The 20,139-nt window shown below is 38.0% G+C and overlaps 1 protein-coding gene across 2 annotated transcripts in view; it reads right to left on the minus strand.

Moving 5' to 3' along the window:
- Positions 1-97: 97 nt before the first annotated feature.
- Positions 98-20,139, minus strand: part of LOC143026557 (protein Star-like) — a 24,536-nt gene continuing 4,494 nt past the window's right edge. Inside the window, exons 3-6 of one of the 2 annotated variants that reach the window (XM_076187139.1) lie at positions 7,011-7,234; positions 5,314-5,519; positions 4,508-4,664; positions 98-628 (exon numbers count right to left, since the gene is read on the minus strand). In XM_076187139.1, the coding sequence (XP_076043254.1) occupies positions 248-628; positions 4,508-4,664; positions 5,314-5,519; positions 7,011-7,234 (968 nt within the window). In that variant the 3' untranslated portion in view covers positions 98-247. Of the gene's footprint in view, positions 629-4,502; positions 4,665-5,313; positions 5,520-7,010; positions 7,235-20,139 lie in introns of both variants that reach the window. The other variant, XM_076187140.1, reaches the window with a different exon arrangement.

Consider the following 20,139-nt stretch of genomic DNA (forward strand, 5'->3'; position numbering starts at 1 on the left):
ATATATATATATACATATTATATATATATACATATTATATATATATACATGTATATATATATATACATATATATATATATATATATATATATATACATATATGCCTATACACACATACACGCACATAGTATCACTCCCATGTACACATATATTAACACGCATGGAAATACACGCACTCAATCACGCAGTACATAAATATTTACATGAACACCCTCGATGTGAGAATTCGCTCACACACGCGCGCGCGCTACAATCCAGCCGTTATCTTAGACCCAGCAGCACCTCCTCCTCCTCCTCCTCCTTCTCTTCCTTTCTCCCCTCCCATTCCTTCTCCTCCAGTTATCCTGCGTCCTTCCAGCACACTCTCTCCTCCTCCCCCTTCTCCTCCTCCAACCCCTTTATTACCTTTCTCTCCTCCTCCTCCTCCTCTTGCTTCTGCAACACTCACGAGGTCTTCTTTCACCAGTTCCTTCCTGACGAAGATGTAGTCGTCCCCAAGGGCGTCTACGAGGAGGTAGCCCTTGGACTGGAGGAAGACCTTGAGGGCCAGCGCTCCCTCGGGGACGTGCTTGTACTCGACGCACACCACGTCGATCTGGACCTTCGACCAGGGCAGCGTCTGGAGAACCTGAAGAAGAGAGACGAACGTCTTGAGAGAGAGAGAGAGAGAGAGAGAGAGAGAGAGAGAATAGGAAGCCATCTTCAAAGCCCGAACTCTTAGGATTACTAGGGGAAACATGGCGAGAAATCCCTCAAGATGATATTCGTGAACTAATCACTAGCATGCCTAGAAGGGTCCTTGCATTGAAAAAAGCAAAGGGGATGTCAATCAAGTATTAGTTATTCACATTGTGACCATTTATAAGCACTTTAATTGTATCAATTGCTTGTTTAATGAATTAAACGATTTCTCTTGGTGTCTATATATATATATATATATATATATATATATATATATATATATATACATACATATGTATATATATATATAATATATATATATATATATATATATATATATATATATATATATATGTGTGTGTGTGTGTGTGTGTGTGTGTGTGTGTGTGTGTGTGTGTGTGTGTGTGTGTGTATGTGTGTGTGTGATATATATATATATGTATATATATGTATATATATAATATATATGTATATATATACATATATATATATATATATATATATATAAATATAAATGTGTATGTGCGTGTGTGTGTGTGTGTGTGTGTGTGTGTGTGTGTGTGTGTGTGTGTGTGTGTGTGTGTGTGTGTGTGATATATATATATATACATATATATATATATCTATGTAAATATATATATCTATGAAGACATCCCGACATCCCTCTACTCCTCTTACATATATATATATAAATATATATATATATATATATTTGATATATATATATATATACATATATATATAATATATATACATATATATATATACATATATATATATATATATATACATATATATATATATATATATATACATATATATATATATATGGTCTGTTAGAAAAAATACGTGGACTGACGTCATACAACAAAATGTACTTTATTTAGAAGTTACAGATCTGGGTCCCCTTCAAAGTACTCTCCTCCCCAACGCACGCACTTATCCCAACGGTGTTTCCACTTATTGAAACGGTCATGGTATGCTTCTTTTGTAATGTCCTTCAGCTCCTTCGTCGTATTTGTCTTAATCTCGGGAATCGTCTCAAATCTTCTTCCTTTGAAGGGTCTTTTGAGTTTGGGGAACAAGAAAATATCACAAGGAGCAAGGTCAGGTGAGTAGGGGGGTGGGGAAGAACAGTGATCGAGTGTTTGGCCAAAAACTCACAGGTTCTGAGGGTTGAATGGGCTGGAGCGTTGTCGTGATGGAAAAACTAGTCGCCACTTCTCCACATTTCTGGCCTTTTGCGACGGATGGCGTCCGTCAGACGTTTCAGAACTTCAGTATATTAAGTCTGGTTCACTGTGGAGCCATCGGGGAGGTACTGGTGGTGAACAACACCCTTAGCATCGAAGAAAACTGTCAGCATCACCTTGACCTTGGATCGAACTTGTCGAGGTTTTTTGGGTCTAGGAGATGTTTCACTCACCCACTGGGACGATTGGACCTTCGTTTCAATGTCAAAACCATAAACCCACGATTCATCACCTGTTATGATCCTGGACAAGAAGTTTTCATCTTTGAACAATCAAGCAGTTCTTGACAAACCTGGACGCGATGGGCTTTTTGTTCGTCCGTCATCAGGCGTGGCACAAATTTCGCAGCAACGCGATGCATCTTCAATCTTTTTGTCAAAATATCGTAACAAGATCCAATTGATATCCCACACTCTTCAGCAAGCTCCCTGACAGTCAGACGTCGATTTGCTCACGCCAGGGTGTTGATTTTGTCGACGCGTGGGTCGTCGGTTGACGTGGAAGGACGTCCAGGACGCTCATCATCTTCAACGGATTATCGACCAACCTTAAAACGCTCATGCCACTTGAAACATACCGTATGCTTCATAGCAACATCACCGTAAGTCGTGTTACGCATATCAAAAGTTTCAGTCGCAGATTTTCCAAGTTTAACACAAAATTTCACAGCAAGTCGTTGCTCCTTCACGTCATTCATTCTGAAATTTGCCAAACGAAGAAATCGCACTTCACTAAAAACCGCTTAGCTAATACACAAATGAATATCTGCAATCGGGAAATGGTGTCGTAATCAGCTAATCTGTGCGAACCTAGCGACACCAAGCTGACTCCCCTGGAACCAACTGGAGCCGCGCAATTCAAACAGTCCGCGTATTTTTTAACAGACTTTATGTATATATATATATATATATATATTATAAATGTATATATATATCTGTGGGGGGTGTATGTTTGTATGTGTGTGTGTGTGTGTGTGTGTGTGTGTGTGTGTGTGTGTGTGTGTGTGTGTGTGTGTGTGTGTGTGTGTGTGTGTGTGTGTGTGTGTGTGTGTGTGTTTCTTTAAAAAATACTTTATTTTAGCTACTCTCAATATGAAATACACTTCTGTTAGATTGAAAAGTGACTCAGTAATCTGTCATGTAGAGACTAAAAGAGGAAGCAAAGCTCAACGAAAAAGAATAAAATGAAAAATAAGAGGATAAGGTGGGGAGGAGGAGGAGAGGAGAAGGAGGAGGAAGAATATCTAAGAGGAGGAAGAAAAATAGGAATTGAGAGAAGAGGAGGAGGAGGAGGAGGAGGAGTGGGGGAAACTAGGAGGAAAAAATGAGTTAGAGGAAAAAAGAGAAAAAGGAAGTGGAAAATAAAGAAGAGGAGGAGGAGGAAGAAGATGAAGAGGAGGACGTTGAGGAGGAGGAGGAGGAGGTGGAAGAGGAAGAGGTGGACGAGGAGGAGGAAGAGGAGGAGGAGAAGGAGAAGGAAGATGAGGAGTAGAAAGGTGAGGAGGAGGAGGAAGAAGAGGAGGAGCGGAAGAAGGATGAGAGGGGAGATGTGGAAGAATAATGGGAAGTAGGAGAGGAGGAAAAGAAGCAGGAGGAACAGGAGGAGGAGGAGGAGGAACAGGAGGAACAGGAGGAGGAGGCGAAGGAGAAGGAGAAGGAGGAGAAGGAGGAGAAGGAGGAGAAGGAGGAGGAGGAGAAGGAGGAGGAGGAGGAGGAGGAGGAGGAGGAGGAAAAGAAGCAGGAAGAGGAGGAGGAGGAGGAGGAGGAGAAGGAGGAGGAGGAGAAGGAGAAAAGGGAGGTGAAGGAATAGAAGAAAGAGAAGGAGGAGAAGAAGCAGGAAGAGGAGGAGGAGGAGAAGCAGGAAGAGGAGGAGGAGGAGGAGGAGGAGAAGGAAAAACAGGAAAATGAGGAGAAGTTAGAGGAAGAGATGGAGCAGGAGGAAGAGGAGAAGGAGAAGGTTGTGGAGCAAGAGATGGAACATGATGATGAGGAGGAGGAGGAGGGGAGTGGAGAAGGAGGAGGTGGATCAGGAGATGGAACAGAAGGAGGAGGAGGAGGAGGAAGAAGAGGGACAGGAATGGAAGAGGGAGGAAAAGGAAGTGAAGAAGAAGGAGGAGGAAGAATGTAAAGAAAACGGTGATTGAAAAGTATGTGAAAGAGGAGGAGGAGGAGGAGAATGACGAAGAGGCAGAAGAAGAGGAGGAGGTGGAAGAGGAAGATGAAAAAGAGGAGGAAGAGAAAGAGGAGGAGAATTACGAAGAAGCGATGGAAGAGGAGGTGGAAGAACAAGAAGAGGCAGGAGGAGGAGGAGGAGGAGGAGGTGGAGAAGGATGAGGAGGAAGCAGAGGGGGAGGAAGAGGTGAAAGAAAAGTAGGAAAATAACAAGGAGATGAGAGAAGATGAGGAATTGGAAAAAGAAGGAGAGGAGGAGGAGAAGGAGGAAGATGAGGAGGTGGAGGAAGAAGAAGAGGAGGAGGAAGATTGGAGGTGGAGGAGGAGGAGGAGGAGGAGGAAACGCCTATTATGCATCCAAGACTCTCTTCTTCTTCTTCTGCTTCTTCTTCTTCACCTGACCTGGATTTCGGCGCCCTCGATGTCCAGGGAGAGGAAGTCGATGGAGGAGGCGTTGAGCGCCAGCAGGAGCGAGTAGAGTGGGAAGCACTTGACCCTCGTCAGGAGCCCCCGGCCGCCCTCCTCCGGTTGCAGGATGTGGCCCATGGTATCACTCTGCCTGCAGGAGGGGATGCGAAGAGGCGTCAGCTAAGTTACAAAGAAGTAAAATGAGTAAAACATACCTTATGGGTTTCTGTTCACATTCTCCCTTTTCCCCCGTTCCTTCGAGTTCCCCGCTGAGGGTGCAAAGAGGCGTCAGCTAAGTTACAAAGGGGTACAATGAATAAACCCAGCCTTATGGATTTCTGTTGACATTCCTCCCTTTTTTCCCGTTACTTCGAGTTCCCCGCTGAGGGAGCAAAGAGGCGTCAGCTAAGTTACAAACGGGTACAATGAATAAAGCCAGCCTTATGGATTTCTGTTGGCATTCCTCCCTTTTTTTCCCTGCTTCTTCGAGTGCAACGCTAAAAAACTCTGTTTTCGCATGGTACCTCTCCTTCTGCAGAGACCCTCTATCCACTCAAAAGACCTGAATGAAAGCGCCTGATATCTAAAAATAAAATCTTATACATTCTAACAACACACCATCCTCTTGTCAGAGGGGTAGAAAAAATCATCGAACAAGCAAAAGGCAAACCCTCCAAATAACCCAGACTTAGAATGAGAATAAAATGAATAAATAAAACAAAACCACAAAACTTCAGACAAATCGAACATTCTTCCCCGAAGTCCATGTTACCGAACTCGAGAGGAGAGCCTGTCGTTACCTGAAGGTGACCTCCCGAGGGTAGGGGTTGGGCGAGAGGCAGGCGTGGATGGAGTGGACTCTCCGTCGTCGGTTCCTGAGGTAGTAGAAGTTCCACGGGTCCGGCTCAACCAGGAGACCCGTCCAGCCGAGCTGCCTCTCCAGGTAGAGCGTGTTGGACAGGTCCTCTCCGTTGTACGCGCCTGCCTCCACAAAGAACCCGCCCCGCTGGTAAAAACAAACACAAGAATAAAGATTATAATCAAATAAGTAAATAAATAAGCAAAATAACAAACTAAATTATTGGATAAACAAATGAATAAATAAATAAAAATAACGAAATAAACTGGATGATTATATGAATAAATATATGAATACACGAATAAATAAATAAATGGAATAATTAGTTAAAATAATTAGTTAGATAATCAAATATATATATATGTGTGTGTGTGTGTGTGTGTGTGTGTGTGTGTGTGTGTGTGTGTGTGTGTGTGTGTGTGTGTGTGAGTGTGTTTGTGTGTATATATATATATATTATATATGTGTATATTCGTTATCTTTATATATATATATATATATATATATATATTATATATGTTTATATATATATGTATATATATATATATATGTTTATATATATATATATTTTTTTTTTTTTTTTTTTTTCGGGAGGACGGGACCAAGCCTTTCTCTTCTGGTAAAAATGCATTATGAATACATTCTAAGAGTTTGCAAAATATTTCTCTGTGTATGACCAAGCAGCATCATGGTAATTTTTTTTTTCAACGGGCGACAATGGTTTCGTGCAAAGGAGGAAGGAAGAAGGCTACTACATTTACTATGGCTACTACATAACTTATTGCACATATCAAACTTTGTTTTTTATGTTCCCACCTAACTGAGTGCGAGAGAGACTTGGGAAGTCTAGTAAGTCCGGACCTTAAAACCAGGAAACAGTGCATTAGCGCCAGGAATAAAGCTAACAGAGCATTAGGTTTCATTGCTAGGACGGTAATGAATAGAAGTGCAGAGGTAATTATTAAACTCTATCTAGCGATAGTTAGACCCATCCTTGACTATGCGGTACAGTTTTGGTCTCTGTCCTACAGAATGGAGCTCAATTCACTAGAATCAGTACAGAGAAGAATGACCAAAATGATGCATGGACTCAGAAATTTGCCTTACGAAGAGAGGCTTAGGCACCTTAACTTACACTTTCTGGAAAGACGCAGAGTGCGGGGTGATCTAATAGAGGTCTTCAAGTGGATCAAAGGCTTTAACAAGGGTGATGCAAACAAGGTCATCATATTAAAACAACAAGGCAGGACTTGCAATAATGGTTATAAACTGGACAAATTTAGATTTAAGAAGAAAATAGGCAAGAATTGGTTTACTAATAGGGTGGTCGACGAATGGAATACACTTAGTAACCATGTAGTAAGCGCTGAAACTATCAGTTGTTTTAAGAAACGATTAGACAATTTTATGGATGGGGATGACAGGTGGTGATGGATACGGAGCTCCCTAGTGTAGGCCTTATGGTCTCTTGCAGTCTCCTTCATTCTTATGTTCTTAAGTTCTTAATATATCATCAATCAGTTTGACTATATATAACCAAAATTTTATGTTTAGTTATTTTTCTGAAATATATTCATGCGTACAAATGCTGCGGAAATTTGTAAACAAACATGGACTACCAGTGGTCCCCGGTCTCACCTTGCCCTTCAAAATCTGGGCAACCCGGAGACTCTGCCCGTTCTGGGAGTGATCCGTGGTATCCGGGTGATGAAGGGTGTAGAAGGGTCCGTGCAGGGGCGGCGCCCGGAGGTGCAGTTGCCGGATGTAAGCAATAAGGTCCGGTTGTGTCTGGGGCACTCCCTCGAAGTCGAGGTCCGTCAGGTTGAGGGCGTCATGGGGATGGATCACGTGGCGGGTGTGGGCTGCAAGGCAAGACGTCCCTTAGTCACAAATCTACTTCCTCTTGGTTTAATGCATTTGTCTTCATCGTTACTCAAACGCACACAAAAAAAATGCAAAACCAACTCCAAACCTAGCCTAGCACCCTCATTTTCACCTCCCTTACCACCCTGTCCATATACAGTATATGTTGAACAAACATGGTGACCTTACACAACCCTGACACACCTTAAACACAAACCAACCACTCTTTCCATTCCCGACCCTCAGACATGCGTTGTTACCCAGGTAGGAACATTTTATCGTCTTCAATGGACTTCCCTCTTTATCCACGTGTGCTACAGCATGTTGAATGGGTGAGGGATGTTAAGTGGGTTTTAACGTGTACGAAGATGGGGTGTGTTTTTATTCTGCCACACCCCTTATGAAGGAAAAAAAGGACCTTTGGTGGTGTTGTTGTGTGTGTATGTATGTATGTGTGCACGTGTGTGCGTATGTGAGTATGTGTGTGGGGGTGGGGGATAGTATTACTAATGGAGTTCCCCATGGTTCAGTTTTGGGCTACTTATTGTGCATTATGTATATAAACGACTTGGACAGTGGGATTAGTAGTGATGTTAGTAAGTTTGCGGGTAACACTAAAATAGGACGCTATATCAGATCGTAGAAAGATGCTGGGATACTGCAGGAGGATTTTATTGAATTGTTTGCAAGTTCGGAAAAATGACAAATAGACTTTATTATCTCAGCGTAGTGTGTTAAACGTAGGATCACACAACCCAGTTAACGCCATATTATAGAAAATAGAATGTGAAAAGGACTTAGGAGTGTTAGTTATTCCGAACCTTAAATCTAGGAAACAGTTCATTAGTGCCAGGAATTGAGCTAACAGGGCGTATGGATTTCTTGCTAGAACAGTAACAAACAAAAACGCAGAGATAATCATTAACCTTTGGCGATAGTCAAACCCATCCTTGACTATGCGGTACAGTTTTGGTCTCCGTCCTATAGAATGAATATTAATTCACTAGAATCAGTACAGAAGAAAATGGCCAAAATGATACAAGGGCTTAAAAGTTTACCCTACGCTTAGGCACCTGGAAAGACGCAGTGTGCGGGGTGATCTAATAGAGGTATTTAAAAGGGTCAAGGGCTTTAACAAGGGTGACGCAAGCAAAGTCTTCATGTTAAGACAGTAGGACAGGGTTCGTAGTAATGAATTTCAATTGTGTAAATTTAGGTTTAAGAAAGGAATAGGCAAGAATTAGTTTACGAACAGAATGGTTAACGAATGGAATATACTTAGTAACCATGTAGTGAGAACTGAAACTATCGTTGTTTTAATACTAGATAAATTTATGGATAGGGAAGACAGGTGGTAAGGGACATGGAACTGCCTAGTGTAGGCCTTATGGTCTCTTGCAGTTTCCTTCATTCTTATGTTCTTGTGTATTTGTGAGTGTGTGTGTGTGTGAGTGTGTGTGTGTGTGTGTGTGTGTGTGTGTGTGTGTGTGTGTGTGTGTGTGTGTGTGTGTGTGTGTGTGTGTGTGTGTGTGCGTGTATGTGTGTGTATGTTTATTTGTGCGTGTGTATATATATATATATATGTGTGTGTGTGTGTGTGTGTGTGTGTGTGTGTGTGTGTGTGTGTGTGTGTGTGTGTGTGTATTTACCTAGTTGTACCTAGTTGTATTTTACGGGAAGGGGAGCTATGCTCGTGGGGTCCCGTCTTCATATCTCATTTTATCTAAACTATTTTTAAATTCATGTATTGTTTTTGCACACACCACTTTCTCATCTAACTTGTTCCAACTGTCTATTGCTCTGTGAGGAAAGCTGTTCTTTTTAAAATCTCTTCTATAGCTGTCTTTTTTTATTTTCTTTCCGTGTCCTCTTGTATTTCTGTCATCCCATTTTATCAGATTCTCTCTATCAGTAATTTCTATGCCTTTCATGATTCTGTAAATAGCTATCAAATCTCCTCTCTCTCTTCTTTGCTCTAGTGTCTGTAGTTTAAGTTTTTGTAGTCTCTCTTCATATGATAGTTTTGAGAGTGTTGGTGCCAGTTTTGTAATTGCTCTTTGTATTCTTTCAAGTTTTTTTATACATTTTTTTGTACTTGGTGACCATATCGTTGCTGCATATTCCAATCTTGGTCTTATCAGGGTGATTAGGATTTTCCTCACCATTTCTTCATCCAGGTATGTAAATGCCACTTTGATTGTTCTTATTAAATTATAAGTTTCTCCAAAAATCTTATTTATATGTTTCTCAGGTGACATATTATTCATAACAATGACTCCCAGGTCCTTCTCATTTTCTACTTTTTTTATTCCTTCTTTTCCCAAATTGTATGATCCTGTTATTCTGTTTTTGCTTTTTCCAAATTCCATTATACTACACTTTTTTGTATTGAACTCCATCTCCCACTTCCTACTCCATTCTTGTACTTTATTTAGATCTCTCTGTAGTGATTCACAATCTTCTTCAGTTTTCACTCTTTTCAGTAATTTTGCATCATCTGCAAAGAAGCTCATATAGCTTTCAATTCCTTCATCCATATCATTAATATATATAGCAAACATTATTGGGGCCAGAACTGTTCCCTGCGGGACACCGCTTATTACTTCATTCCATTTTGAGTGCTGATCTCTTATCACTACTCTCATTTTTCTTTCTTGCAAAAAGTCTTCCATCCAATTTAGCAATTTACCTTGTATTCCTCCTTCATATTCTAATTTCTTAAGCAACTTCTTATGTGGTACTTTGTCAAAAGCTTTTTTTAGGTCTAGAAATGCACAATCAGCCCATCCATCTCTTTCTTGTATTATATCTATTAGCCTTGAATAGAAACATATTAAATTGGTGACGCATGATCGTCCTTGTCTGAATCCAAATTGCCTTGGATTTAGTACGTTGTTTTTTTCCAAGTATTTTACCCATCTACTTTTGATAATTCTTTCACATATTTTTGCTATTGTACTTGTTAGAGAGACTGGTCTATAGTTGGTAGGTTCTTCTTTATTTCCTCCTTTATATATAGGTACTATATTTGCTTTTTTCCAATCTTCTGGAACTTTTCCTTCTTTTAAGGAACTGCTTATTATGCTATGTATTTTGTCTGCCAGTTCATTCCTGCATTCTTTCAGAATCCAGTTTGCTATTTCATCTGGCCCATGCGATTTTCTGACATCAAAATTACCCAAGTGTGTCAATATTTCATTCTTTGTTACTTCTATTTCTTCCATAGGGGGGACTTTTTCCTTCCACTCAATCTCTTCAGGTTGTATATTTTCCCTTGTAAACACTGATTTAAAATGTTTGTTCATAATTTCTGCCATTTCCATTTCCTCAGTGTATTCAACTCCTCCTTGTCTTAATTTCTCTAAGTCTTGTTTGTTTTTCAGTTTATTGTTTACAAATCTGTAAAATAGTTTTGGTTGATCTTTACACTTTTCTATAACATCTTTTTCATATTTTCTTTTTTCCTCTCTGCACTTTTGTACATATTCATTTCTATAACCAGTATATATTTTCCATTTTTCAGGTCTTCTGTCTTTTTTCCATCTGTTCCAGGCTTTGTCTCTTTTGTCCTTTAACTCCCTACAACTTTTGTTGTACCAGCATTTTACATATTCTTTTTCTTGTTTTTGTCTTGGGACATACTTTTCCACTCCTTTTTTGTAAATTTTTGTCAAAATATTCCATTTCTCTTCCACTGTTGTTTCTTCTTTGTATATTTCTTCCCAGTTTTCTTGTTGGAAGAATTCTCTTATTTTATCAAAGTTTGTTTTTTCATACATCATTCTTCCTTTTCTATATTGTTCATTTCTTTTCATATATTTTTCTTCATTAAGTTCCAGTTCAATCAATATGTGGTCACTTTTACCTATTGGTGTTTTATATTCAATCTTGTCCACTATTCTAGGTTCAGATGTAATTATTAAGTCTAGCCTCGATGGTTCTTCTTCATTTCTATACCTAGTGTTCTCTTGTATCCATTGTGTCATTGAATGGTCAGTAATCATCTCAAGTAGAGCATTTCCCCATGAGTCATCACCACTCTTTACTGTCATTTCTTCCCAGCAGATTTCTTTGCAATTAAAGTCGCCCATCATAACTATTCTTCCTCCGTCTTCCATTATTTTAGTTAATGCTATCTTTGTGTCCTCTAACATACTTTTATGTTCACTCTCCTCCCATGAGGCTGTTTTCGGAGGCACATAATTGATCACAAATTTTCTGCTCTTCTTATCTCGGTCTTCCACTTCTATCATAATCATCTCTACTGTATTCTTTCCATATATGACACCTTTCACGTTTATATCCTTCTTAGTCAGGAACATAACTCCACCCCCTTGTTTTTTCTCTCTGTTTCTAATCCAATAATTGTATGTATCATGTCCTACACTGTTGGGTGGTAGTGGGCCTTTTAATTTTGTTTCTACAATTCCCATTATGTCCGGTTCTTTTTCTTTCAAATAATCATTCAGTTCATTCAATCCTGTTATCAATCCATCTATATTTGTGTAAGACACTCTTAGTTTTCTGCCACTTCCATTGTATTCTCTGTTTCCCTTATGTTTTTCTTTAGTATGTCGAACTGCTTTATTTTCATGTTCACTACTCTCCAATAGAATCTCTCTTTCTCTGACTCCGTTCTGTTCTCGTTTTTTGCCTTAGCTTCAATTCTTTTCTGCTTTTCTGCCTCTCTTTCCTCCTTATTCATTTCTCTTTTTATCCATACCTTTTTATATTGATCATTTGTTGCTAGTTTCCCTGTCTTGGATAGAATTTTCTCTGCTGTTGTTTGTGACCTGAATTTAATCTTAATTGGTCTGGTCTTATCTGTACTATATTTTCCGAGTCTGAATTTTTCCTCAATTTCCTTTATAATTTCTGGTTCATCTTCCTGGACTAATTTTAATAAACTGCTTACTCTTTCATTTTCCTCCTTGATTCTTGCAGTTCTATCTGGGTTATGTTTCTCTTCCATTCCTAATATAATTATACATTTCTTTTTGTCAGCTAATTCTCTTACTATATTCTCCTTCTGTCTCATCACTTTAATAACTGAGTCTTCATTATGTTCTTTCAATTGCTGTTTGACTATGTCAGTGAATGAAACCTTATTCCCTTCTTGAGTTATTCTCCAATTTTTAGCTTCTGTAGCTAGTTTCTCTCTGTTTTCATTACTATTCTTCTTCAATTTCTCATTCTCCTCTTTTACATTTCCTAACTGTCTTTTAGGTCCTCTATTTCTTCAGTTAAGTTTCTGTTAGCCTTCTCTAGTTGTTCCAACCTTTCAATTCTTTGAAAAATGGAGTCTACGTTACCTAACTTACGCTCCAAGTCCTCGATCACCTTATCAACTCTCTCCTCTAGTCTTATCAGTCGGGGGGGGGGGGGTTGTGTCCCCCCCACCCTCTTTAAATCCCTGGAACATATTCTCGTCACTTTCTTCTGTATTGCTCCTCTCTATACTTCTAATCTTTACATTTTTATTAGACATTTGATCCTCGCTAAGTCTTTTGTTTACCTTCCGCTTGTCTGGCTGGTCAAAGTCTACTCCCTCCTCATTTCCTTCCATTTCCCTCAGTAATCCCTCCCCTTTTCCTCTTTCCCTACGTTCCCACTACTCCACGAGCAATTTCCCCCCCACCCTGCAAAAACACTAGGCACTTCTCTTTGCGTTGGGATCCACAGACTTCACTTTTCTTCAGAACGTCTTCTAAGCCGTCCATTCGTTGAAGTGTGTGTGTGTGTGTGTGTGTGTGTGTGTGTGTGTGTGTGTGCGTGTATGTATGTGTATGTTTATTTGTGCGTGTGTATATATATATATGTGTGTGTGTGTGTGTGTGTGTGTGTGTGTGTGTGTGTGTGTGTGTGTGTGTGTGTGTGTGTGTGTGTGTGTGTGTGTGTGTGTGTGTGTGTGTGTGTGTGTGTCTGTGTGTGTGTGTATGTGTGTGTATATGTATGTGTGTATGTATGTGTGTTTGTATGTATGTGTATATGTATGTCTGTATGTGTGTGTGTGTGTGTGTGTGTGTGTGTGTGTGTGTGTGTGTGTGTGTGTGTGTGTGTGTGTGTGTGTGTGTGTGTGTGTGTGTATTTGTGTATGTATGTGTGTGTGAGTGTGTATGTGTGTGTGTGTGTGTGTGTGTGTGTGTGTATGTGTGTCTATTTGCGTGTATTTATTCGTGTGTGTGTGTATTTACCTAGTTGTATTTTACGGAAAGGGGAGCTATGCTTTTGGTGTCCCGTCTTCATATCTCATTTTATCTAAACTATTTTTAAATTCATGTATTGTTTTTGCACACACTACTTTCTCATCTAACTTATTCCAAATGTCTATTACTCTGTGAGGAAAGCTGTTCTTTTTCAGATCTCTTCTGTAGCTGTCTTTCTTGATTTTCTTTCCGTGTCCTCTTGTATTTCTATCATTCCATTTTATTAGATCCTACCAATAATTTCTATGCCTTTCATGATTCTGTAAATAGTTATCAAATCTCCTCTCTCTCTTCTTTGCTCTAGTGTCTGTAGCTCAAGTTTTGCTAGTCTCCCTTCATATGATAGTTTTGAGAGTGTTGGTGCCAATTTTGTAATTGCTCTTTGTATTCTTTCAAGTTTTGTTATACATTTTTTGTACTTGGTGACCACATCGTTGCTGCATATTCCAATCTTGGTCTTATCAAAGTGACCAGTATTTTCTTCACCATTTCTTCATCCAGGTATGTAAATGCCACTTTGATTGTTTTTATTAAATTATAAGTTTCTCAAAAAATCTTGTCTATATGTTTCTCAGGTGACATATTATTCATAACAATGACTCCCAGGTCCTCATTTTCTACTTTTTTTATTCCTTCTTCTCCCAATTTATATGACCCTATTATTCTTTTTTTGCTTTTTCCAAATTTCATTATACTACACTTTTTAGTATTGAACTCCATCTCCCACTTCTTACTCCATTCCCATACTTTATTTAGATCACTCTGTAGTGACTCACAATCTTCTTCCGTGTTCACTTTTTTTTAACAGTTTTGCATCATCTGCAAAGAAGCTCATATAACTTTCAATTTCTTCATCCATATCATTAATATATATAGCAAACATTATTGGGGCCAGAACTGTTCCTTGTGGAACACCACTTATTACTTCAAACCAATTAGTGTTTGTCTTTTATCACTACTCTCATTTTTCTTTCTTGCAAAAAGTCTTCCATCCATTTAAGTAGTTTGCCCTGTATTCCTCCTTCAGTTTCTAATTTCTTAAGCAATTTCTTATGTGGTACTTTGTCAAAAGCTTTTTTTAGATCTAGAAATGCACAATCAGCCCATCCATCTCTTTCTTGTATTATATCTATTAGCCTTGAATAGAAACATATTAAATTGGTGACGTATGATCGTCTTTGTCTGAATCCAAATTGCCTTGGATTTAGCACGCTGTTTTTTTTTTTTTTTTCTAAATACTTTACCCATCTACTGTTGATAATTCTTTCACAAATTTTTGCTATTGTACTTGTTAGAGAGACTGGTCTATAGTTGGTAGGGTCTTCTTTATTTCCCCCTGTATAAATAGGTACTATATTTGCTTTTTTCCAATCTTTTGGAACTTTTCCTTCTTTTAAGGAACTGTTTATTATGCTATGTATTTTGTCTGCCAGTTCATTCCTGCATTCTTTCAAAATCCAGTTTGCTATTTCATCTGGTCCATGCGATTTTCTGACATCAAGATTACTCAAGTGTTTCATTATTTCATTCTTTGTTACTTCTATTTCTTTCATAGGGGGGACTTTCTCTTTCCATTCGATCTCTCCAGATTGTATGTTCTCCCTTGTAAACACCGATTTAAAATGCTTGTTCATAATTTCTGCCATTTCTATTTCCTCTGTGTATTCAACTCCTTGTCTTAATTTCTCTAACACTTGTTTGTTTTTCAGTTTGTTGTTTACAAATCTGTAGAATAGTTTTGGTTGATCTTTACATTTACTATGACATCTTTTTCATATTTTCTCTTTTCCTCTCTGCACACATGTACATATTCATAATTTTTCAGGTCTTTTGTCTTTCTTCAATTTGGTCTAAGCTTTATCTCTTTTGTCTTTTAAGTCCCTACAACTTTTGTTGTACCAGCACTTTACATATTCTTTTTTTTTTTTTTTTTTTCTTGGGACATACTTTTCCACTCCTTTTTGATAATTTTTTGTCAAAATATTCCATTTCTCTTCTACTGTTGTTTCTTCTTTATATATTCTTTCCAAGTTTTCTTTTTGAAAGAATTCTCTTATTTTATCAAAGTTTGTTTTTTCATACATCATTCTTCCTTTTCTATATTGTTCATTTCTTTTCATATATTTTTTCCTCATTTAGTTCCAGTTCAATCAATATGTGGTCACTTTTACTTATTGGTGTCTTATATTCAATCTTTTCCACTATTTCAGGTTCAGATGTGATTATTAGGTCTAGTCTTGAATCCATTGTGTCATTGTATGGTCAATAATCATCTCGAGTAGAACATTTCCCTATGAGTCGCCTCCACCCTCTACTGTCATCTCTTCCCAGCAGACTTCTTTGCAATTAAAGTCGCCCATCATAACTATTTTTCCTCCATCTTCCATTATCTTATTTAATGTTATCCTTGTGTCTTCTAACATACTTTTATGTTCACTCTCTTCCCACGAGGCTGTTTTTGGAGGCACATAATTTATCACAAACTTTCTGCTCTTCTTATCTCTGTCTTCCACTTCGATCATAATCATCTCTACTGTATTCTTTCCATATGTGACACACCTCACGTTTATATCCTTCTTAGTCAGGAACATAACTCCACCCCCTTGTTTTCTCTCTCTGTTTCTAATCCAATAATTATATGCATCATGCCCTACTTTTTCCTTCAGATAATCATTCAGTTCATTCAACCCTCTAATTAATCCATCTATATTTGTGTAAGACACTCTTAATTTTCTGCTACTTCCATTGTATTCTCTGTTTCCCTTTTGTTTTTCTCTAGTATGTTGTATTTCCTTATTTTCATATTCACTACTCTCCAATAGAATTTCTCTTTTTCTGACTCTGTTCCGTTCTCTTTTTTTTTTTTTTTTTTTAGCTTCTTGTCTTTTCATTTTTTCCTCCTCTCTTTCCTCTTTATCAATTTCTCTTTTTATCCATACCTTTTTATATTGTTCACTGTTTGCTAGTTTCCCTGTTTTTGCTAAGATATTCTCTGTTGTTGTTTGTGACCTGAATTTAATCTTAATTGGTCTGGTCTTATCTGTACTATATTTCCCTAGTTTATACATCTTTCCAATTTGTTTCACGATTTCAGGTTCATCTTCCTGAACTAATTCTAGTATACTACTTACTTTTTCTTTTTCCTCTTTGATTCTTGTGGTTCTCTTCCATTCCTAATATAATTATACATTTCTTTTTATCTGCTAAGTCTCTTACTATATTCTCCTTCTGCCTCATTACTTTAATAACTGAGTCTTCAGTTTGTTCTTTCATCTGCTATTTTATTATGTCATTAAATACAATTTTGCTGTTTTCTCGGATTTTTTTCCAACCCTGTGCTTCTTTTGCTATGGACTCTTTATTCTCTTTATTATTCCTCTTTAATTCCTCATTCTCATCTTTTACTTCTTTTAACTGTCTTTTTAATACTTCTATTTCTTTAGTTAGATTTTTGTTCGCCTTCTCTAGTTCTTCCAATTTTTCAACTCTCAGCGCAAGCTTTGCTATGTTACCGAACCTACTCTCCCAATGTTCGGTCATTTTCTCAAGTTTTCCTCTAGGCTTGCTAATCGGGGGAGGTTGGTATCCCCCCTCCCCTCATTAAATCCTTGGAAATTATTATCTTCACCTTCCATTGTGCTGCTCTTATCTATATTTCTAATCTTTACATTTTTGCTAATCCCTTCTTCCTCAAAATCATCAGCCGTCCTTCGTTTGTTTACAAGTCGCCTGGCTTCCTGGACCAAGTCCTCCCCTTCCTCATTTCCCTCAGTAATCCCTCCCCTTCTCCTTTTTCATCACCTTCCCACTACACCACGAGCTTTCCCCTTCCCTATAAATACAACACAGGTACTTCATTGTCGTTGTGATCCTTGAAATTCTTGGATAACTCCGGAATCCGAACTTTGCTGTCACCTCGACCGACGTGCGCGCGCGCGCGCGCGCGTGTGTGTGTGTGTGTGTGTGTGTATTCACTTGGTCTTTTGGATCACGTGTTCGACTCGTGATCGACAGCTATTTCCCTCCTGGAAGAGAGCTCAGAGCTCGTAGGTCCGATCTATGGGTAATGCTATGACCTTTCACACACACACACCCCCAACTCCCCGCCCACGAGAGCGGGGAGTTGGGTGTGTGTGTGTGTGTGTGTGTGTGTGTGTGTGTGTGTGTGTGTGTGTGTGTGTGTGTGTGTGTGTGTGTGTGTGTGTGTGTGTGTGTGTGTGTGTGTGTTTACCTAGTTGTATTTTACGGGAAGGGGAGCTATGCTCGTGGGGTCCCGTCTTCATATATCATTTTATCTAAACTATTTTTAAATTCATGTATTGTTTTTGCACACACCACTTTCTCATCTAACTTGTTCCAACTGTCTATTACTCTGTGAGGAAAGCTGTTCTTTTTCAAATCTCTTCTATAGCTGTCTTTTTTTATTTTCTTTCCGTGTCCTCTTGTATTTCTGTCATCCCATTTTATCAGATTCTCTCTATCAGTAATTTCTATGCCTTTCATGATTCTGTAAATAGCTATCAAATCTCCTCTCTTCTTTGCTCTAGTGTCTGTAGTTCAAGTTTTTCTAGTCTCCCTTCATATGATAGTTTTGAGAGTGTTGGTGCCAATTTTGTAATTGCTCTTTGTATTCTTTCAAGTTTTTTTTATACATTTTTTTGTACTTGGTGACCATATCGTTGCTGCATATTCCAATCTTGGTCTTATCAGGGTGATTAGGATTTTCTTCACCATTTCTTCATCCAGGTATGTAAATGCAACTTTGATTGTTCTTATTAAATTATAAGTTTCTCAAAAAATCTTATTTATATGTTTCTCAGGTGACATATTATTCATAACAATGACTCCCAGGTCCTTCTCATTTTCTACTTTTTTTATTCCTTCTTCTCCCAATTTATATGATCCTGTTATTCTATTTTTACTTTTTCCAAATTCCATTATACTACACTTTTTTGTATTGAACTCCATCTCCCACTTCCTACTCCATTCCTGTACTTTATTTAGATCACTCTGTAGTGATTCACAATCTTCTTCCGTGTTCACTCTTTTCAGTAGTTTTGCATCATCTGCAAAGAAGCTCATATAGCTTTCAATTTCTTCATCCATATCATTAATATATATAGCAAACATTATTGGGGCCAGAACTGTTCCCTGCGGAACACCGCTTATTACTTCATCCCATTTTGAGTGCTGGTCTCTTATCACTACTCTCATTTTTCTTTCTTGCAAAAAGTCTTCCATCCAATTTAGTAGTTTGCCCTGTATTCCTCCTTCAGTTTCTAATTTCTTAAGCAACTTCTTATGCGGTACTTTGTCAAAAGCTTTCTTTAGGTCTAGAAATGCACAGTCCGCCCATCCATCTCTTTCTTGTATTATATCTATTAGCCTTGAATAGAAACATATTAAATTGGTGGCGCATGATCGTCCTTGTCTGAATCCAAATTGCCTTGGATTTAACACATTGTTTTTTTCTAAATATTTTACCCATCTACTTTTGATAATTCTTTCACAAATTTTTGCTATTGTACTTGTTAGAGAGACTGGTCTATAGTTGGTAGGTTCTTCTTTATTTCCTCCTTTATATATAGGTACTATATTTGCTTTTTTCCAATCTTCTGGAACTTTTCCTTCTTTCAAGGAACTGTTTAGTATGCTATGTATTTTGTCTGCCAGTTCATTCCTGCATTCTTTCAGTATCCAGTTTGCTATTTCATCTGGTCCATGCGATTTTCTGACATCAAGATTATTCAAGTGTGTTAATATTTCATTCTTTGTTACTTCTATTTCTTCCATAGGGGGGACTTTCTCTTTCCATTCGTTCTCTTCAGGTTATATGTTCTCCCTTGTAAACACTGATTTAAAATGTTTGTTCATAATTTCCGCCATTTCTATTTCCTCAGTGTATTCAACTCCCTCTTGTCTTAATTTCTCCAAGTCTTGTTTGTTTTTCAGTTTATTGTTTACAAATCTGTAGAATAGTTTTGGTTGATCTTTACACTTTTCTATGACATCTTTTTCATATTTTCTCTTTTCCTCTCTGCACGTTTGTACATATTAATTTCTATAACAGGTATATATTTTCCATTTTTCAGGTCTTCTGTCTTTTTTCCATCTGGTCCAGGCTTTGTCTCTTTTGTCTTTTAACTCCCTACAACTTTTGTTGTACCAGCATTTTACATATTCTTTTCCTTGTTTTTGTCTTGGGACATACTTTTCCACTCCTTTTTTGTAAATTTTTGTCAAAATATTCCATTTCTCTTCTACTGTTGTTTCTTCTTTGTATATTTCTTCCCAGTTTTCCTTTTGAAAGAATTCTCTTATTTTATCAAAGTTTGTTTTTTCATACATCATTCTTCCTTTTCTATATTGTTCATTTCTTTTCATATATTTTTCTTCATTAAGTTCCAGTTCAATCAATATGTGGTCACTTTTACTTATTGGTGTTTTATATTCAATTTTGTCCACTATTCTAGGTTCAGATGTAATTATTAGGTCTAGTCTCGATGGCTCTTCTTCATTTCTATACCTAGTGTTCTCCTGTATCCATTGTGTCATTGTATGGTCAGTAACCATCTCAAGTAGAGCGTTTCCCCATGAGCCGTCTCCACCCTTTACTGTCATTTCTTCCCAGCAGATTACTTTGCAATTAAAGTCGCCCATCATAACTATTCTTCCTCCATCTTCCATTATCTTGTTTA

The sequence above is a fragment of the Oratosquilla oratoria genome, chromosome 6 (genome assembly GCF_046742065.1).
Source record: "Oratosquilla oratoria isolate Oo_2021 chromosome 6, ASM4674206v1, whole genome shotgun sequence".
In the NCBI taxonomy this organism is placed as follows: domain Eukaryota; kingdom Metazoa; phylum Arthropoda; class Malacostraca; order Stomatopoda; family Squillidae; genus Oratosquilla; species Oratosquilla oratoria.